This window comes from Emys orbicularis, chromosome 6 (assembly GCF_028017835.1).
Source record: "Emys orbicularis isolate rEmyOrb1 chromosome 6, rEmyOrb1.hap1, whole genome shotgun sequence".
Classification (NCBI taxonomy): Eukaryota; Metazoa; Chordata; order Testudines; family Emydidae; genus Emys; species Emys orbicularis.
Window position 1 is genome coordinate 84,741,411 of NC_088688.1, and position 18,450 is coordinate 84,759,860.

The 18,450-nt window shown below is 39.7% G+C and overlaps 1 protein-coding gene across 1 annotated transcript in view; it reads left to right on the forward strand.

Annotated features, from left to right (window-relative positions):
• SEMA4D (semaphorin 4D) overlaps positions 1–17,380 on the forward strand; it is a 35,026-nt gene extending 17,646 nt beyond the window's left edge. Inside the window, exons 8-14 of the mRNA XM_065406581.1 lie at positions 1,455–1,630; positions 1,725–1,881; positions 3,461–3,683; positions 6,723–6,838; positions 14,427–14,599; positions 14,965–15,008; positions 16,458–17,380. Coding sequence (XP_065262653.1) covers positions 1,455–1,630; positions 1,725–1,881; positions 3,461–3,683; positions 6,723–6,838; positions 14,427–14,599; positions 14,965–15,008; positions 16,458–17,380 — 1,812 coding nt within the window. The remainder of the gene's footprint in view (positions 1–1,454; positions 1,631–1,724; positions 1,882–3,460; positions 3,684–6,722; positions 6,839–14,426; positions 14,600–14,964; positions 15,009–16,457) is intronic.
• The last annotated feature ends 1,070 nt before the right edge of the window (positions 17,381–18,450 follow it).

Consider the following 18,450-nt stretch of genomic DNA (forward strand, 5'->3'; position numbering starts at 1 on the left):
CTGACAGTTAGTCAATGCTTTAAAGTGCGAGAACCATAAAATTTGGAATAGCTTTTTAACTGTTAACTACACCTCTACCCCGATATAGCGCTGTCCTCGGGAGCCAAAAAATCTTACCGCGTTATAGGTGAAACCGCGTTATATCGAACTTGCTTTGATCCGCCGGAGTGCGCAGCCCTGCCTCCCCAGAGCACTGCTTTACCGTGTTATATCCGAATTCGTGTTATATCGGGGTAGAGGTGTATTTGGAACCACTTGTAGGTTACACATCGATACACATACACGATCTTAAAAAGAGGGAAAAAATACTTGCTTGCTTTTTGGCATTAGCATATTTTATACAATATTCTGCATAGCAGCCTTAAATAAAGGGCAGGAAATTCTGTCAAGGATTTGGGACTGAGATACCTGCTTTTAAAGATTAGTAGCACAGCTGAGGTTTGAGATCCAGAATATTGTGAAACTTTTTATAGGCACTACACTACTAATTTCATTATATTTCTGGGCATACTTTCTCAGTAGTTGAATGATCTCTCTTATTTTTAAGGCCTTGAGCCTGCAAATCCTTACTCATGGTACTTATCCTAATTTCAGGATTGGGCCCTAATCCTCATTGACTCCTATGGAACTATTCACATGAGTAAAATTAAATACATGCTTATGTGTTTGCCAGACTAGATGTTAAGTTACTAACATTTTGAGATGATCACAGAATAGACATATTATTCTTTCTTTTGTAAGTGCAGTTATAATGCAGCTTTATTTACTTTAAATTGTTGTCCCATGTAGAGTTTTTTTTAAAGCTCTGTGCTCAGCTCAATTTACTACCTATTATTGGAATACAGTTCTTTGAAGCTGTCATAAGTCTCTTCTTCCCTCCAGAAAATCTATACTCATTAGCATATATCTAAGTAACTCCATTGACTTCAGCAAAGTTACTATAGATCTGCACAACTTAATTGAGAGTAGAATTTGGCCCTACAACACTATCTTTGTGTGCTGAGAGAAAGCATTCTACATTGTTTCTATTGTATCCAAAAAACTCTTCAGCATTGTTTAATTTGTTTGTTGTTGTATCTTTTAATTGCTTTTCTGCTTTTATTCATGACTATTCAGTTTAAATTTTAGATCAGGGGTTCTCAAACTGGGGGTCGGGACCCCTCAGGAGGTTGCAAGGCTCATGGGGGTTTGCGAGCCGTCAACCTCCACCCCAAATCCTGCTTTGCCTCCAGCATTTATAATGGTGTTATATATAAAAAAGTGTTTTTAATTTATAAGGGAGGGTCGCATGCAGAGACTTGCTATGTGAAAGGAGTCACCAGTAAAAAAGTTTGAGAGCCACTGTTTTAGATACTACATACCAGAACCAGTAAGTGTTGTATGTGTTGAACCTTTATTTAAGAAAGAACATATACCTTACATTTTCCTTCTCTTTCCCTCAATCCCTCTGAAAGAGGGACCAAGGAGGATTAAGGACTTTGCAGAAAAAATGGACCTCCTTTCTCAAGGCCAGATTGATCTGTACCACACCTGATAAGAATTTAATTTTCAACATTATCAATGACGTTTTTATTCTGAAGTCTCCAAGTTTGAAGGAACCAGTGATTTATGGAGTTTTTACCCCACAACTGTGAGTATAATTTAATCTTTTTCCAGAAATGTAATTTAATCTCTGGTTACCACCACACAGTAAAATGGTAACATTTTCCACTGTTTAATTTTAGGAATAATATGGGGCTGTCAGCAGTGTGTGCATACAACTTGTCTACTGTGGAAGACGTTTTCTCCAAAGGAAAGTATATGCAGAGTGCCACAGTAGAACAGTCTCATACAAAGTGGGTCCGATACAATGGAGAGATTCCTAAACCTCGACCTGGAGCTGTAAGTTTGGATAAACTCAGATGACAGCAGTTCTTTTTCTCTTGCACCTAAGAACGAACCTATAAAAATTCAGGGAAAATATTAGAGAAGGACATTAGCTAATATATGTGGCCTGATACGGATACCATTTCCTTAGAAAACTTTTTTTTTTTTTCTTTTAATCACTGCCATATTGCCAATTGATTGATCTTGAAGTTTTGTAGCTAGCAATGAAGTGGTTTCTATTTATAGCTCAGAGATTTGGTTTATATCACAGTTTTCATATTCATTTTTTCAGTTTTTGGTAATGAATTGTCTTATAATTAAATAGATGGCACAGCACATTATGGTAGTGTAAAAGGTATTCTAGATCAATCGGAACACAAGTAGCGCATCCTTTCTTCTGAGTCATCTCACTGACTTTAGTGGGACTGCTCACTAGGAAGCACTACTCATAGTAATTAGTGTTTATAGGATTGAGTCCTTACGGTTCTTTTTCTGCTTTTATATGTTTTCTGCTTTCATATTAGTTAATTTTAGGGACATGGTAAACTGACTGTAGCTTAGAAATGTGCAACGTGTGTGTGTGTGTGTGTTTAAATATATATTTTGATTGGTTTCCAAAGCCTACTATATTTGTTCACTTATCCTTCTACAAATTGAGACTGGTATTTGTGCAAGTCAGGAAGCTGTAAAATATGAGTGTGCACCTGAAAAAAGTGCTGAGAGCTATGTTCAGTCATAGGCACCGACTCTGTGGGTGCTCCGGGGCTGGAGCACCCACGGAAAAAAATTGGTGGGTGCTCAGCACCCACCGGCAGCTCCCCGTGGCCCCATCCCCCCTGCTCCAGCTCACCTCTGCCTCCACCTCCTCCGCGAGCACGCCGCTGCGTCCTGCTTCTCCCCCCTCCCTCCCAGCGCTTGTGCTGCGAAACAGCTGATTCGTGGGGCAGGGAGGGAGGGGGGAGGAGGGGGAACGCGGTGCGCTGGGGGAAGAGGCGGGGTTGGGGTGGGAATTTGGAGAAGGGATCCAATAGGGGCAGGGAGGGGGCAGAGTTAGGGTGGGGACTTTGGGGATGGGGTTGGAATGGGGGCGGGGCCAGGGATGGGGATGGGGTGGAGTCGGGGCGGGGAAAGAGGCGGGGGCGCGGGCACCCACCAGTGCTGGAGAAAGTTGACGCCTATGTGTTCAGTTATGTTTGAGTTTTATTATTTAAAGGTGCACTTCCACAGTTTTAGCCATCAGGCTTCTTTCAAAGATATCTTAAACATTCTTTTTGAAAGGTGTACGCTAAATACATGACCCATTTTACAGATGGCCCAGTCATACTAAGTCAATAGGATCTTTTAAAAAACAGCTATCCATTTGAAACAACAAGTATTATTATTTATTATTTATTATTATTTTGTGCCTGGGAACTCAAGGTGAGGATTCGGGCCCAATTGTACTCGGTACTGCACAGAGAAATAACAAAGAACAGAACCTATGTTCCTACAGTGTTTTATAACTTTAAAAATGCGATTGGAAAAAAGCGGGTGTTGCTGCTGTCAACAGTGTACAATATGGTAAAAACAAATGATGCAATTTTTCTTTTGACAGTGTATAAACAAGGAGGCAAGAGCAGCGAACTACATGAGTTCCCTAAATTTACCGGACAAAACACTACAGTTTGTTAAAGATCACCCTCTAATGGATGACTCGGTGACCCCGATAGGGGACAGACCCAGATTAATAAAACGAGATGTGAGGTATACACAGATCGTGGTAGACAGAGTCACAGCGCTCAATGGCAGTGTGTATGATGTTATGTTTATTAGTACAGGTGAGTTTGCATTACACTATTTCAAGTTAGTACAGTAGGGTGAAGTATATTGTCAGCAAACAGAATGAACACTTACAATACTTTCATACTAACTAGTGTCCACTTTTTTTAAAAAGTAAGGGCCATGATGGGTAAATGGCCAATCTTGGTCCATTTAAAAAATACATCCCACAAACAATTTAACTGTAGATGTGTTAGGGTCCTCCAAACTGACCACCTTCTTTTCTGAAGCTTCATTTCTTGCTGAAGAGTTCCCTGTATCAGCAGCAGGAGGGGAAAGGACAACAACAGTACCCGGTGGCAGTGTTGTTTGCCTAAAGGTAATAGCTGCTGTTTCAGATAGCAGCAGCAGCCTACAGTGCACCTGTATGCCCCTGCCCCCACAAGCAGTGTGAGAAGGGATTGAATTGAAAGAGGCTCAGGGAAGCAAACAGGCCCTAAGTTTTCCTGGTGGCAGATGGAAAGGAGGGGAGCAGGTAGCTCTGTAGGAAGGGGATCAACCTCTGCAGGGAGACAAATACTTCAGGGGTAGGGGAAGTTCACATGTATTCCTCGTCCTCCTCTACCCAGGCATCTCCAGTAACTGCTGTGTGAAACAACAGACAGTTTTGTCTTTAGGAACCAAGTGCTGTACCATCTGCATATGTAAGACACACATGTAGGGAAGAAGTGAGGAAGGGCGTATGCCTGTAAAAAGGATAGGATTGGCCAGGGACCAATAAATATTTAAATCTAACATCAAAATAACTAAAGAAAAGACCAGGATTAGCCATTCCTTCACGTTGACCATCTTTTTTTTTTTTTGGTTTGTTTTTTGTTTTTTTAATTAAGAGTGTGAGTTTAAAGAGTGAGAGACTCACTTCAAACAACAACAAAAAAAACCCAGCCATGCTTTGACAGTTCAGTATATGTCACAAAAATGGGCATTCCTTGTTTTAAAAAAGATCATTGGCAAATCTATGAAACTGAAAGGGTAGTTGCATAATTTACAGAAATCTGAATGTTTCCCAGAAAGCTACGGAGTGAGTTCACTTTTTTGTATAGTTTTATGTTTGACTTGTCTGAGACTCTTCTTCCTCCTCTCTACAGTTAATTTCCCTGCAGAACTCTTTTGTAATGCTGAAAAAGGGTGACTTTAAAATGCCACACCACATAGATACAGCTGTACTAGTAGGTCTCTACAACTTAGAATCTGTTGTGCCTGATAATGACACCTGGGATATTTTCATGCTATATTTAATTTAAACCAACAAAAAGCTCTTCTGACCTTTGATGCAAAGGTTTCACAATTACAAAATATTTTTATTTCTTACTGTTGTGTTTAAGTACATCTTAGTTCCTTTAATCAAGGTGTCCCCACATTTGAAATTCAGGAGAATACAAAATTATGTTTTTCTTGGCATTATATGCATATTGACATGATAAAAATGTGTCTCCTTTAATGCTTAACTTCCCCTGTTTGATCTGTGTCTATGTCCATTTCAGAGGGGTCCTTCCCTTCTTCCTATCTGCCTGACCTAACCAAACTTTCATGAATAGTCTTCAAATAACTTGCCTTCTCTAGTTCAAAATAAAATAGGCAATTTCTTTTAGTGAAGCAGATCCAGTTAGGAAATGAATATACCACACACGGAGAGTGGCCTAGTTCACATGTGCAATAAAGATTAGTGATTTAAGGTTAAAAATCAGTAAAGAATGGAAATTTAAAAATACACAAACAGATACTACAAAGATTTAAAAACTGGGACAGGTGGATCATACTTGACAAGACAGAAGGCTTTCTGGGACAAAATAGGATTTTAAAATGAGAAAAACCTTTGTGCTGTTAGCACAACACATCATCACTTAGTTGCCAAATTGGCCTGAACACATTTTGGCATGGACTCAGTTCAGTCAGTGTTATCAAGTCTCTCCCTTTATTTCCCATCCAGATTTTCTGCACTTCCTTCTACAATTGTGCTAGATGGACATTTTTCCTTTCTCACATTCACAATAACATGGTCCTGAACAAACTCAGTTACCAAGTCCAGCAGTTGTGTTTGGCTCAGTTGCTCAAATTGTACTTTGTGCTAGGTACTAACAAGTTTTGCAGTATTTTGTTTCAGACTAAAAATACACTGATGTTCCAAGAATTAAGTGAGAAAACATAATTAATGGAACATTTTAAGGGCTGCATCAGAGTAAAAAAAAAATCAAATTTATAGCAATAATATTGCTATTTAAATGTAATATGTTCTCAATTAAATGCTTCCAACAAGATTGTACCATAGATTTTATAGACTGGATATGATGGTTAACTGCTAAAGAGAAAATTTTCTTAGGCATAGTTCTTTTAGTCTAGTCTAATGGTTGAATCATAGGAATATGCTAGAAGAAACTTAATCTAAAATTAAAGCATGTGACTTGGATATGAAAAGGTCTGGGTTCTAGGTCCAGCTCCTAATATTTTAGACATGGACTGGGTTACTAAGTGTGACCTTGAGCAAGCCATTTAGGCTTTAATCCTATGTCTGGTTGAAAATTTTCTATTTTAAACTTTTATTTTTTTATGGAAGATTGAGTTTTTGACTAAACAAAATTTTTTGTGAGAAGTGTTTGCTTGTCTAAAAACTTTTGATTTTTTTTCATTAAAAACCCCCCACAATTTTTCAGGTTTTGGCTTTTTGACAAAAAGTCAAGAATTTCCACAGGCAGGAAAAAAGGACATTTCCCAATGTTCTATTTCATCCTTCTACTGTTAAAATCAACAGAAGTTCTGCTACTTACTTAAGTTGGAGTATACCCTGGCCATTAACCTCTTTGTGCATCATTTTCCTCTTGGTAAAATGGAGGCTGAAATACCAACGTTACTTGGCTGTCATGGGGCCTAATTTGTTAATGTTTACAGTGCACTTCAAGATTGTCTGATGGAAGACAAAGTATTATCGTTCATGAAGTCTTCTAGTGAAGATCATTGATGCAAGCTATAGCAAACATACATATTTTACACACAGTTCTTCTTTGAGGTCCTTACTAATGTGTATTGCTTGGCTATTTCAGATAAAGGAGCCCTGCACAAAGCTATTAGCTATGAAAATGGAATGCATATTATTGAAGAAATACAACTTTTCCCAAATTTTGAGCCAGTTCAGACACTGTTGCTTTCATCAAAAAAGGTAAGCATCAAAAACAGGACTGTGTGAGGACATTTTGTGGAAGATCCCACAAAAAAAAAGGGTAACCCCAGTAGTGTGAAGAAAGAGAAAAAGGCTTGTTGGAAAATCTGACTATCACTGAAATAATACTCAGAATATAGGATATGACCTGTGGCCATAACATCTTGTGCTGTGATACTGTCTGACATCACCAGATAAGGACAGTCAGGCTGGGTTGTTTGGTACATGAATGGGAAGCTTCTAAGGGTGAATGCATAGGCGGTGAAGAAAAAGATACTGGTGTTTCAGTAGGTGGCATTCTTCTCCCTGAGTCTGTACTAGAACCAGTTCCCCAGCATGATATTAGGAACTACTCTGCTGCTTCTGGAGGTACCAGTTTTCTGATTAGATGTAAAGCAGAAGTTATTACCCCTTATGGAAAAATTCTGTAGAATTTAAGGCAATGGTTTCCTTTCTGTGGAATTTTTAAACCAACAAATGGAGTTCTATAGCAGGGATGTCATCTGCAAATTTTATAGATTATTATGATTAATTTCTATTAGTTTAAATTCTACCAGATTTTTCTGTAGTGGACTTTTCATAAGAATAGGTGTGTCATATTCCAGTGTCCTGGTCACATTCCATCATGGATCATTGCATTCTGCCTACTGAAATTCCCCTGCTGTTCCAACTGGAAAAGAGATTCTTCACTGCATGTCCTAAACTCTAGTGTAGTTTGCTCTGTACTGTCAAGCAATTGATGGGTGGTTTTCTGTTTGTACACTAATTAGGGACATGACCCTGCAAATCCTTACTTATGCATGTAATCTTTACCCGAAGTAGTAGTCCCATAAATGTCAATGGAATTGCTTGCATTTGTAAACATTTTGGGCTCATTGGAAATTAAAGGCTCTTTATAAATGTAAGATCATTATCCTAACCTTTAGCAGTTTGTGGTGATCAGTAAGTACCCTGAAGCTTGCGACTGGGGAGGCTACCACTGTATCTGAAAGGCAATCTATGCCTTGTTGTGCTGAGTCTGATATTTAAATACATTTTGCATGTCAGCAGTATTGCCTCTTTTTCATAGAGCCCTACACGCTGTGTTTTTCCAGCACCTGTCGCTGGAAAGCTTTCCTGTTTTTCATGAAGATTAAGAGAAACTTTGTAAATGCAGAGAGCCCACTTTTTGTTTTAGTGGATACAGGGCCGGCTCTACCATTTTTGCTGCCCCAAGCAAAAAAACAAACAAACAAACAAAAAACGCTCGGACTGCCGCCACCCGAACTGCCGAAGCGCAAAAAAAAAAAAAAAAAAGCTGCTCGGACTCTGCCGCCCCAAGAATGGACGGAATGCCGCCCCTTAGCATGTGCCGCCACAGGCACGTGCTTGCTCTGCTGGTGCCTGGAGCCGGCCCTGAGTGGATAGGTCTGCAGTGTGATAAAGCATTCCAAGTCCATAGATTCCTAGGTAATTGTCCAGTATCCTCCATGTATTTGTGATGCATCACAGGAAAATATTATACAAGTAGAATTTGAAAAGCAATATAAGGTTTCCACTCTCAAAAGAAATGTAATGAAAATTATTCTTTTCTTCACTCAAATTATTTGAGAGATAAGAGCTAGTTTAATGATATGGGGCATATAATTGAGAAACTACCATTTAAAAAAATCTTTTTAATCACTTATTTAAATTCCTTTCCTTTTCCCTTTTGCCTTTATGACTTTTTGTTGGGGTGCTAATTATTTAAATAATGCTGTTAAAATAGTTCTCTGAAAACAGCCACTCAATGTGCAGTGGCAGTCAAAAAAGCTAACAATGTTAGAAAATGTTAGGAAAGGGATAGATAATAAAACAGAATATATGACAATGCCACTATATAAATCCATGATACGCCCACACCTTGAATACTGTGTGCAGTTCTGGTTACCCCATCTCAAAAAATAATTGGAAAAGGTGCAGAGAAGGGCAACAAAAATGATTAGGGGTATGAAACAGCTTTCATATGAGGAGAGATTAAAAAGACTGGGACTTTTCAGCTTAGAAAAGAAATGACTAAGGGGGGGAATTGATAGAGGTCTATAAAATCATGAATGGTATGGAGGAAATGTTATTTACCCTTTCACATAACACAAGAACTAGAGGTTACCTGATGAAATTAATAGGCGGCAGGTTTAAAACAAAATGAAGTACTTCTTCACACAATGCATTGTCAACCTGTGGAACTTGTTGCCGTGGCATGTTGTGAAGGCCAAAAAATAACTAGGTTGAAAAAATAAATTAGATAAGTTCATGAAGGATAGGTCTATCAGTGGCTAATAGCCAAGATGATCAGGAATGCAGCCTCATGCTCCAGGTGTCCCTGAACCTCCAACTGCCAGAAGCTGGGACTGGACAGCAGAGGATGGATGACTCGAAATTGTCCTGTTCTGTTCATTTCCCCTGAAGCATCTGGCAGTGGCCACTGTCAGAAGACAGGATACTGGGCACATGGTCCTTTGGTCTGACCCAATATGGCTGTTCTTATGTTCTAATTCAATATATGCTACAATATTGTATTAAACTATTTTATTAAAATAAAACTTGTAAATTAATATAAAATAACTTTATTGTAATATTCAAAAGTGGGTTGTTCTGTGTTTAATTTTACCGGACACAATGGAAAATGGACACACACACACACACCAGTTGCCAGTCTGCCGGTATTAACCAACAGATACTGTATTTATTTCCATCAGTAAGTAAAGGGAAATAAAATAATAACTCAAACATTGATGTGCAGTAACTGTTAGCAATGCTTGACGTTTTTTAACGGTAACCATTACGCACACAGAGGGAATATACATTAAATGTTTCCTTTGTCTTTCTTTATATTCATGTCTCCTGTTCCATTTCCCCCCACAATGTTCTCACCAATTTCTTTTTGGTTCTTTGAGTGTCAGCGTGGATCCAACGCTTGACGTGCATGCGCTTCATGCCCATGAGATTGGAGTCTCTTGAACAGCAGTGTCTGTCAGGGTCATGCATGGGCACTGTCTACTCATGCTCCTATGCAAAAGCATAAGGGACAGGGTGAGTGCAACCTTCTCCCAGTTCCCCGATATTGCCTGGAGCAGTGAGATGAAACCTGACAACTGTCTAACCCACTCTAGCTAAATTTTCCAAACTTCTTCAGAACTCTTCTTGCCCAAACTCTTTAGAACTGCTGTGAATGACCTAGACTTATCTGGACTGAATTTGTATGGTCATACCCCCATAAACACCCCTCTCCTGCACAGGGTACCGCAATATGGTGGACTATCAGCATGTGAGCCTGCCCTTCCCACAACAGACTAATCCCATTAAAAGACGAGCACAGCAGATGCTTCTTCTAGCTAGGAGAGTCCCATGTGCTACATAGATACTTAGCATGCCTCTCATTCTCTGTGAAGGCGTGTAAATCATGGGACATGCAGCTGAAGTTTTGTCTACTAGAACAATCAATGACTGTGTCTTCAGAGCCGAAGAGAAAGGCAGCGTCTACCAGCACCTCATCTAGTAGACGTGTGGTGCCTAAGACCAGCTCAGAAAAGACAACATCAAGGAAAGACTGGCACCCGCATTGGCATCAACATCACCAGCACCAAAGCAGAGTGCACTGGCACCAACACCACCGGTACTGAAGCCCAGCTCCAAGGGGGTCTCTCCAAACACAGAGCCAGAAAATCCAGGTGGAGCTTATTGTCTTTGCACAAAGACGGACCTCTTAAATCCCTGGGAGAGAGACCCAACAAAATCCCCCACAGCGCTGAAGGCTGGTGATTAGGAATAGCCTGCGACACAGAAAAAAACTTCTCTGACACCAATCCCAGTACCAGTGACACAACCTTCCATACCGACCCCTACAACTGAAATAAAGCTAACTGACATGACCCTGCAAGAAAGCAGGACCATCTTCGGTACCAGTGCAGACCCTGTAATGAGAGTGCCATGTACCTTAGCATTGTCTCTAGAAAAGATTTACTTATTCTCCCTGTCACCGGGGCATGTCTTCTTGCCTTCTTTAAGCAGAGAATCCTCTCTTCTGAGATCCAAGGGCAACATCACCAAAAGGCCAGTCAGCTGGGCTCAACCAGGCCAATCGGGAATGGCCTTGCATTGGCCAATATCAGACAAGCTAGCAGTAGCCTTACAACATGCTGCCATAGTCCTAGTGGGCTTACTGGTGTCCCTCCTCGTGCTTCTAGGAGCCAATCTCCACTACACTTTCTAAGAAGAGGATGCTCTTCCCAGCAGTATCCCTGGCCAGACCTGGAGAGAGAGAGCTACCTAGAACTGGACGCAGGAGGTTGTTGCTGCTCTGGCCTCACTCAACCACCAAAAAATCTCTCTTTATCACCCAACAAGGTAGTGTCCTCTGTACTGGTGTCAGTGCTGGATGGTTTAAAGTTGTTTCAAGTATTTATGAGAATTGTAGAGCTGCTAGAGAGGAGACATCTGTCATATAAGAAAAACTGTATATATTCAACATATTGACAATTTCCAGGCCGGCCAGAATCGCCCTATCTCCCAAAGAATGAACAGGTTGCAGTCTCTCCAGTCAATGGCAAATAATGTAAAATCAAATCCAGCAGTGATGTTGGATATGTCTGGGGCTACAAGGTCACATATTGGCATGTATGTAAGTGATGCCAATTGCCAGACTTCACCTGCGACCCTTATAGCTATGGCTGAGATTAGTGTACTCTCTGTCTAAGTACCATATGATCAAGAGAATCACAGCCTCGCCCTACTCACTTGGTAGCTGGGCCCAGGAAATATACAAAAGGGGGTGCCCCTCTTTGCCCCCTTCTCGATTATGACACTCATCACAGGCACCTTGGGGATAGATTGGGGAACCCACCAGAACCATCTGCAGATGCAGGGGACATGGTCTCAGAACTATTTGAATGTACGTATGAACGTCCTAGAGCCTAGGACCATTGTAAGGAGGTCTAGTTATAAGGGCTTGGAGCTTGCTAACCTTTCAAGCTGAGTGGATAACCACCAAAAAAAGGCAATCTTGAGGGTAAGGTGATCTATCAAACAGAGGCTTCACGGATTTCAGGAGGATGATGTTGAGATTCCACGTAGGAGACAGGTGGGTAAGTATCAGGAGGCCTCTGAGGAACCTTGATACCATCAGATGTGAGACCAAATATGACTGAATCAGAATGGTGACATGCCGATATGGCAGGAAGGTGGACTTTGAGAGAACTAAATGCCAATCTAGCATTTACTTGAGGATGCTGCACGTACTTGAGGATCTTTGATGTGGGGGTCTCTATTAGGTCTATATTATGTTGGACTGCCCATATGGAGAACCATTTCCATTTGGAGGAGTAAGTCTTCCTAGCAGATGGCTTCCTGGGCAGCATAAGAATTTCTCAAACCTGTCGAGAATGGTCCCTGTGGGTAGTACTCAGCCAGCCAACATCCAAGCCGTCAGGCTGGTAGGGAGCTATCACAATCAACGTAGCCTGTCTGGAGTAGCCTTAGATATTACCCTCAAGATCAGGAGAATTGGGGGAAAGGCATACAGGAGGCCTGGAGACCACTGTAGCAGGAAGGTGTCTGATAAGGTGGTCAGTCTCATGCCCCCTCTAGAGCAGAAATTAAAACATTTAGTGGTATTCTCTGTGATGAACAGATCTATTGTAGAAGTCCTCCAATGGTAAAATATCAGTTCTGTGATGGAATTCTGCAGTGACCACTCGTGCCCATGTCAGTATACGTCTGCTTAAGAAGTCTGCCAGACTGTTACTGACTCCTGAAAGGTGCAGAGCCAGTGGGGTTACCTCATGGTGATGACACCGAGTCTACAGTCTGCTGGCCTGCTGGCAGAGAGGGGATGAACAAGCGCCTGTGTGCTTATTTATGTAGTGCATTACAGATGTGTTGTCCATCAGGATCTGCACTGTGGCATTCTTCAGAACAGGAAGGAATGCCTCTTTTCATAGGGACAGTTCTGAGACCACATCCTAACTTCATCCCTATGTGGTCTCATAATTTCACCTAAAGTAGTCAATTAACCTGCCAGTCTTTCCTGAAACCTCATTCAGCCCCAGGAGAGAAGAAGCTACATATGTTGGACATTTCAAGAGCCTTGTTATATTACCCTAACAGAGCCTAACCAGCCTTTTAGGCTGGTCTCCCTGCCTCCTTGTGGCCATATCCAGCCCATCAAAAGGCCAAGCCATCTCATCACAGACATTCTCTAAGTGGATCACAGTGCATTTCTACCTGCTGTCAGATACCTGCTGAGTCTCTCCCTCCGAATATCAAGGCATGCTCCGCCAGTCCATATGTAGCATCTTTGACCTGCTTTAGGAATGTGTTTGTATCTGAGAACTGCAGGGCAGCAACGTGGAGCAACCCACTGATCTTTGTTAAACATTATGTCTGTGACACAGCAACCATGTCTGATGCCAAGTTCAGGAAAGTGGTACTTCAGTTATTTGTCTAATGCAACTGAAACTCCTCACTCCCACCATCCAGGAAGGATACTGCTTGCCAGTCACCTGCAGTGGGATTCACACTGTGACACACTCAGAAGAGACAACAGTTACCTTACCCTGTAGTAACTGTGAGTCTTTGCAATGTTATCATCAGTGTGGATCCCACAACCAACCCTCCATTCCCATTTTTTGGAGTCCTCAGCAGCATGGGCTTTGCATGCACAGCCCTGAGTGAAATTTTTCATCTGAAACTTTTTTCAGAAATGCAGATTCAACAATACTGCTAATGCATGTCTGTTTTACCAAATTGTTTTGGTAAAAAAAAAAAAAACCTTCAAATATTCTGAAAAAATGTAAACATTTTGTTTTGACCTTTTTGAAACAAAACTTCTTGATATTTTTTTTGGTTCAAAGTGTTTTAAAATTTTCTTAAAAAATCAAAAACATTTTAAAATGGTTGAAATTTAAATAAAACATTTCAATTTTGTCAAAAGAAAATGTGGTGTTTGACTTGAAACAAATTTTTTTATTTTGGAATTGCCAGTGAATCCAAAAATCTGTTGTTTGCCCAGCTCTAAATCTATGGATAACTCTTAGGGTTAAAGTTGAATATTTACTCCTATTACAAGCGCTCATAACTCTCACAATTTCCCCTCATTTTTCCAGTCATTGAACACTGTCAAGATCATAGAATTATAGAAATGTAGGGCTACCAGGGACCTTGAGGGATCATCTAATCTACACCCTTACGCTGAGACAACTTCCTTGCCTTTTTAAAATACTATTCAAAACAAAGTACTCCTTCCCTCATCTCCCACCAGTCCTCTACTATTATATATCTGTATTTTAGAATATGCCCTATCAAGTCCTAATTTTCTTCTTCTGCCCCTCCCCCCCCTTTTCTCAGCTAACTGGGCTTGGTCACTGGATCAGTATTTTCCAGGCTTGCTGGTCCAATGCTTGCCCCAGATCCACTCTGTCCTCCCGTAGATGGTCTATCCATCATTTTCTTGGCTGTCCTCTTGTTCTCTGCCTGCAAGTCCTAAGAATGTGGTTAATTAATGAATGTAATATGTTTGTTACATGATTTCCAAAGGGTGATTGTGGACGGTCTCTCTCTGTTACATCCACAGGGCAAAAGGTATCTCTATGCAGGTTCCAATTCTGGTGTGGTTCAGTCTCCCGTTGCATTCTGTGACAAGTACAGCACTTGTGTTGACTGTGTTCTAGCTAGAGATCCCTACTGTGCTTGGAAGTCACATGAAACCTCCTGTATTAATATTCTTAAAGAAGATGAAATTGAAAGGTAATAGCACCTGTTGTCTCTCCTGTGATTAGCAATAAGAAATTCTACATTTGTCATGTAAATATTCCCTGACAAAATTATGTAATATTTATACATTTGTTACCTTATTTATCATTTATAATTGTTTTTATTTTAAAAAGTCCAGTTGACATTAATGAACAAGAAGCACGCTGTAACAATTTACTTACACTGTGTACATGGACCATTAATATATCTTTAAACACTGACTTTCCTATTAGCTGACTACCAAGATATTGTGATTGTCTGCAAAATTTAAGCATCATCATTATCCTGCTCCTTTTAATCATGGGGTGGTGGTGAGGAATATATGATTACAACTTTTAATGCTTGATTCATTTGTATAGGGATTGGATTCAGAACATAGGTGGTGATGCTTCTTCCTGCCCTGGTAAGTTTTGTTTTTTATAAAAGTGATTTAAAAAATAAATATGCAGTGCATTTAAATTGTCATGTTTATTCAAGTGTTTTGTATTTTTATTTCTCAGTGTGCATTCCCATTTCATGTGTTTAAACTTAAGTTTTATATATTGTATTTGAGCATCTGTACAGTATATGTATTATCTTAGAATGTCTGTATTGATAGACATACATTGCATAGTGTTACATTCAGTGTAATAAACAATAAAATGAACCTGGGCCACTGCAGCTGCTGCTTATGAATGAGAATGATGTTTGCCATAAGGAATTACATTAGAGTCCTTAATTGCATTCTTGATACTTATTAGGTCACTTGGGAATTCTAATGGCAGTTAAGAAATACCTGATTATTATGGTTAGAGCAAAGGAAATGATCTTCAGATAAATTGATTTCTGATTGGGAGAGAGGTTCTGAATACCACTGAGCAGACAGCTAGAGTAGCTGAAATGGTGCTCCAGTGTATCGAAAGCTCAGATAATCACAGCTTTTCTTTTTTTCTAATGTGTGTTGCTGCTGTCACCACATCAAGGAATCCTTGGGGAGAAATAGGATTCCAGGAGACTTACATTATAGTAGATGAGGCTTTCACAGGGTTTACGTTAACATGTGTATTATTAAATTAAGCACTGTATGGACCACTATAAGAATGCCGCTTGCTAATTAATTAGTTTTATCATGCTGTATGTTTTGTGTTTATGTTAGTTGTTTTTTTAATTGTTTTTTGTTTTGTTTTGGTGTGTGGGGGGGTTAGTGTTACAACTGAAAAGTGGTATTTCTGAGTAATATCAATATCATATGTATAGATTTCTTTTAGATGCTTACAATATTTATGTACTCAAAAATGTACTACTTATACATAACAATTACCATATGGGATTAGACCTGTGGTCCATCTAGGCCAATATCCTGACAGTCTCTAAAAGTGGCTAGCATCATGTCCTTCAAAGGAAGGTGCAAGACACTCCTTAATAGGCAGATGTGGGATAATCTACCCCGTAAAGGCCTAATCCTAATTCTTAATTGTTAAGAAGTTAGTGTAAATCCTAAAGCCTGAGGTTTTATATCCCTCAGTATCTTCAGTATCTCAGGCATAGCTGTTGTTTGGTGGTTTGTTCAGATTTTGAATGTCTTCATGGCCTAGGGGCTTGTCTACCCGTCACCACAGTCTGGACTATGGGGGTGTGACCTGGAGAGCACTCTGAAGTGTTGCGCTCTAACTGTCCTGTGTAGACCCTGCTGGCGCGAACTAAAAAGTACCTAGTTGGTGGTGATGTAATCCTGTTTCAAACTGAGGAATAGAGGTAGACTTCATGGAGTAAACTTTATATTTCCTTTATGACTACAGAATCATGAAACTATAGGGATTAATGCAATCAAAAATCATTGCTGATACTTTGCAAATTTATTTTGATGTTCCAGATAAAGTAAGAGAGAATTCTCTGCAGCATACATTCAAGCATGGGAGCACAGCAGAACTCAAATGTTCTCAAAAATCCAACCTGGCCCAGGTAGTTTGGAAATTCAAAGATGATGTATTGAAAGTTGAGAGCCCCAAGTATCGTCTTCTGGAGAAAGCACTGCTCATCTTCAATTTATCAGAAGGAGATAGTGGCATTTATCAGTGTTTGTCAGAAGAAAAAGTGAAGAATAAGAAATTTTCTCAAGTGGTGGCTAAACATGTTTTGGAACTGAAAAAAATCCAGCCTAGTACAGTGGGCCCAATCCAACCAGCAGCACAGACAGAAGGTAATACCGATGTACCAAAAATGTCAACTGTGCCAACAGAAGGGTCTACTGCTCAAACTTCGACCACCCAGATTATACCAATAACAACAGGAAGGATAATAACAAAGCCAATCGGCCCCATCCTAGCAAGCGCATCCTCCAACCCTGAAATCTTCAATTCTGTTCCTGATGGAGTCCCTGAAAAGACAATGTTCTTAAAGTCAAATGATAATTTCCTTTTAATATTTCTCTTTCTGTTCTTTTTTGTTCTCTTCCTAAGTCTGTTGTCCTACAACTGTTACAAAGGCTATTTACCAGGCCAGTGTTTAAAATTCCGCTCTGCTATGTTACTTGGTAAGAAAAAACCCAAATCAGATTTTTCTGATTGTGAGCAAAGTGCAAAAGAAACTCTAGTGGAGCAAGGCAGTATCCAGAATCAAACTGGAGAGCAGCCAAAGCCAGCTCATGACACTGGATATGAGACTGAACCAGATTGTGGAAATGGCCAGGTTCAACATGATGATGTCTCCTCGCAGGCTCACAAAGAAGTCAAGGACAAACCTTTTGATGTTAAGTGTGAACTAAAATATGCTGACTCAGATGCAGAGGGTGACTGAAGGAGAAATTCCTCCACATTAATCATGAAAATAACTGTGGTTCTTACAGTTAATTATTTGAGCACGGATACTTTGGATGTGACAACTTAGCCATAGAGGGTTATGTGCGCTTAAAAGATTCAGCGCGCCAATTTCAAATCTTGCTAGAATAGAAAACAATGTTCTGGTGTATCGGATAATCGTATTTCACGGTTTTTAAAAAATGGCCAGTTGCAGATCACCATGTTTGTTCCGGGATTTTTCAGAGTACTTTTAACCATTGCAAATGCAGTTACTGATTTATTTAATCCCTTTTCTTCCATAGAATAAAAATGACTCTCTAATGCAATCAGCTAAATAAAATACTTCCAGTCTGCACATATTTTAGCTGCCATTTAAAAAGAACTAATTTCATTTTAATTCCAAATTGGAAATGAAGTTTAGTTTATCAGATTGGTAAATTATAGCATTTTGTCCGGATTGGGACATTTCTTTGCTTCTAGTGATTCTTATTCTTAGTATAACATTTTGAGTCTGTTGGCAAGTTGGGTAGCTTTGATTGGTTTAAGAATTAATTTTAAAAAATTGCTGTTTGTGTACCTTTTAGAATTAAATGTACATTGGGAAAGAGCTGGTTTGATTTGTGTAATATTCTCAGGGATAATCTTTGCTTTAAGTGCTATCTTTTTGCTTTCTAGAAATTTAGGTACAACAGTCAATTGAGTAGATGATGTTGTTTTTTTGGGATTGCAGGAGCATAGGTAAGATTTAGAAAAAACCCAACAAGATGGACACCATCGCATTCTGTTGCTATATAAAACTGGATTATTATTATTATTATTTTTTTAAGTGAAATGGCACAGGAAGCAGCTGTCACTTAGCCATGGCACTCAGAGAGGTTTTTGCACTGTGGAACCAATACAGAATTTATTAGAAGAATTTGATGTAATAATTAGATGGGGTAACCTTGCTGCAGTTGATAGCTAGACAAGACAATATTGCAGTTTTTTTATACTCAAAAGTAACTGAACTTCTCTTTAATAACAAAGTCTTTGTAATTTTTCACTATTTCTGGTTAACTTCTACCAATC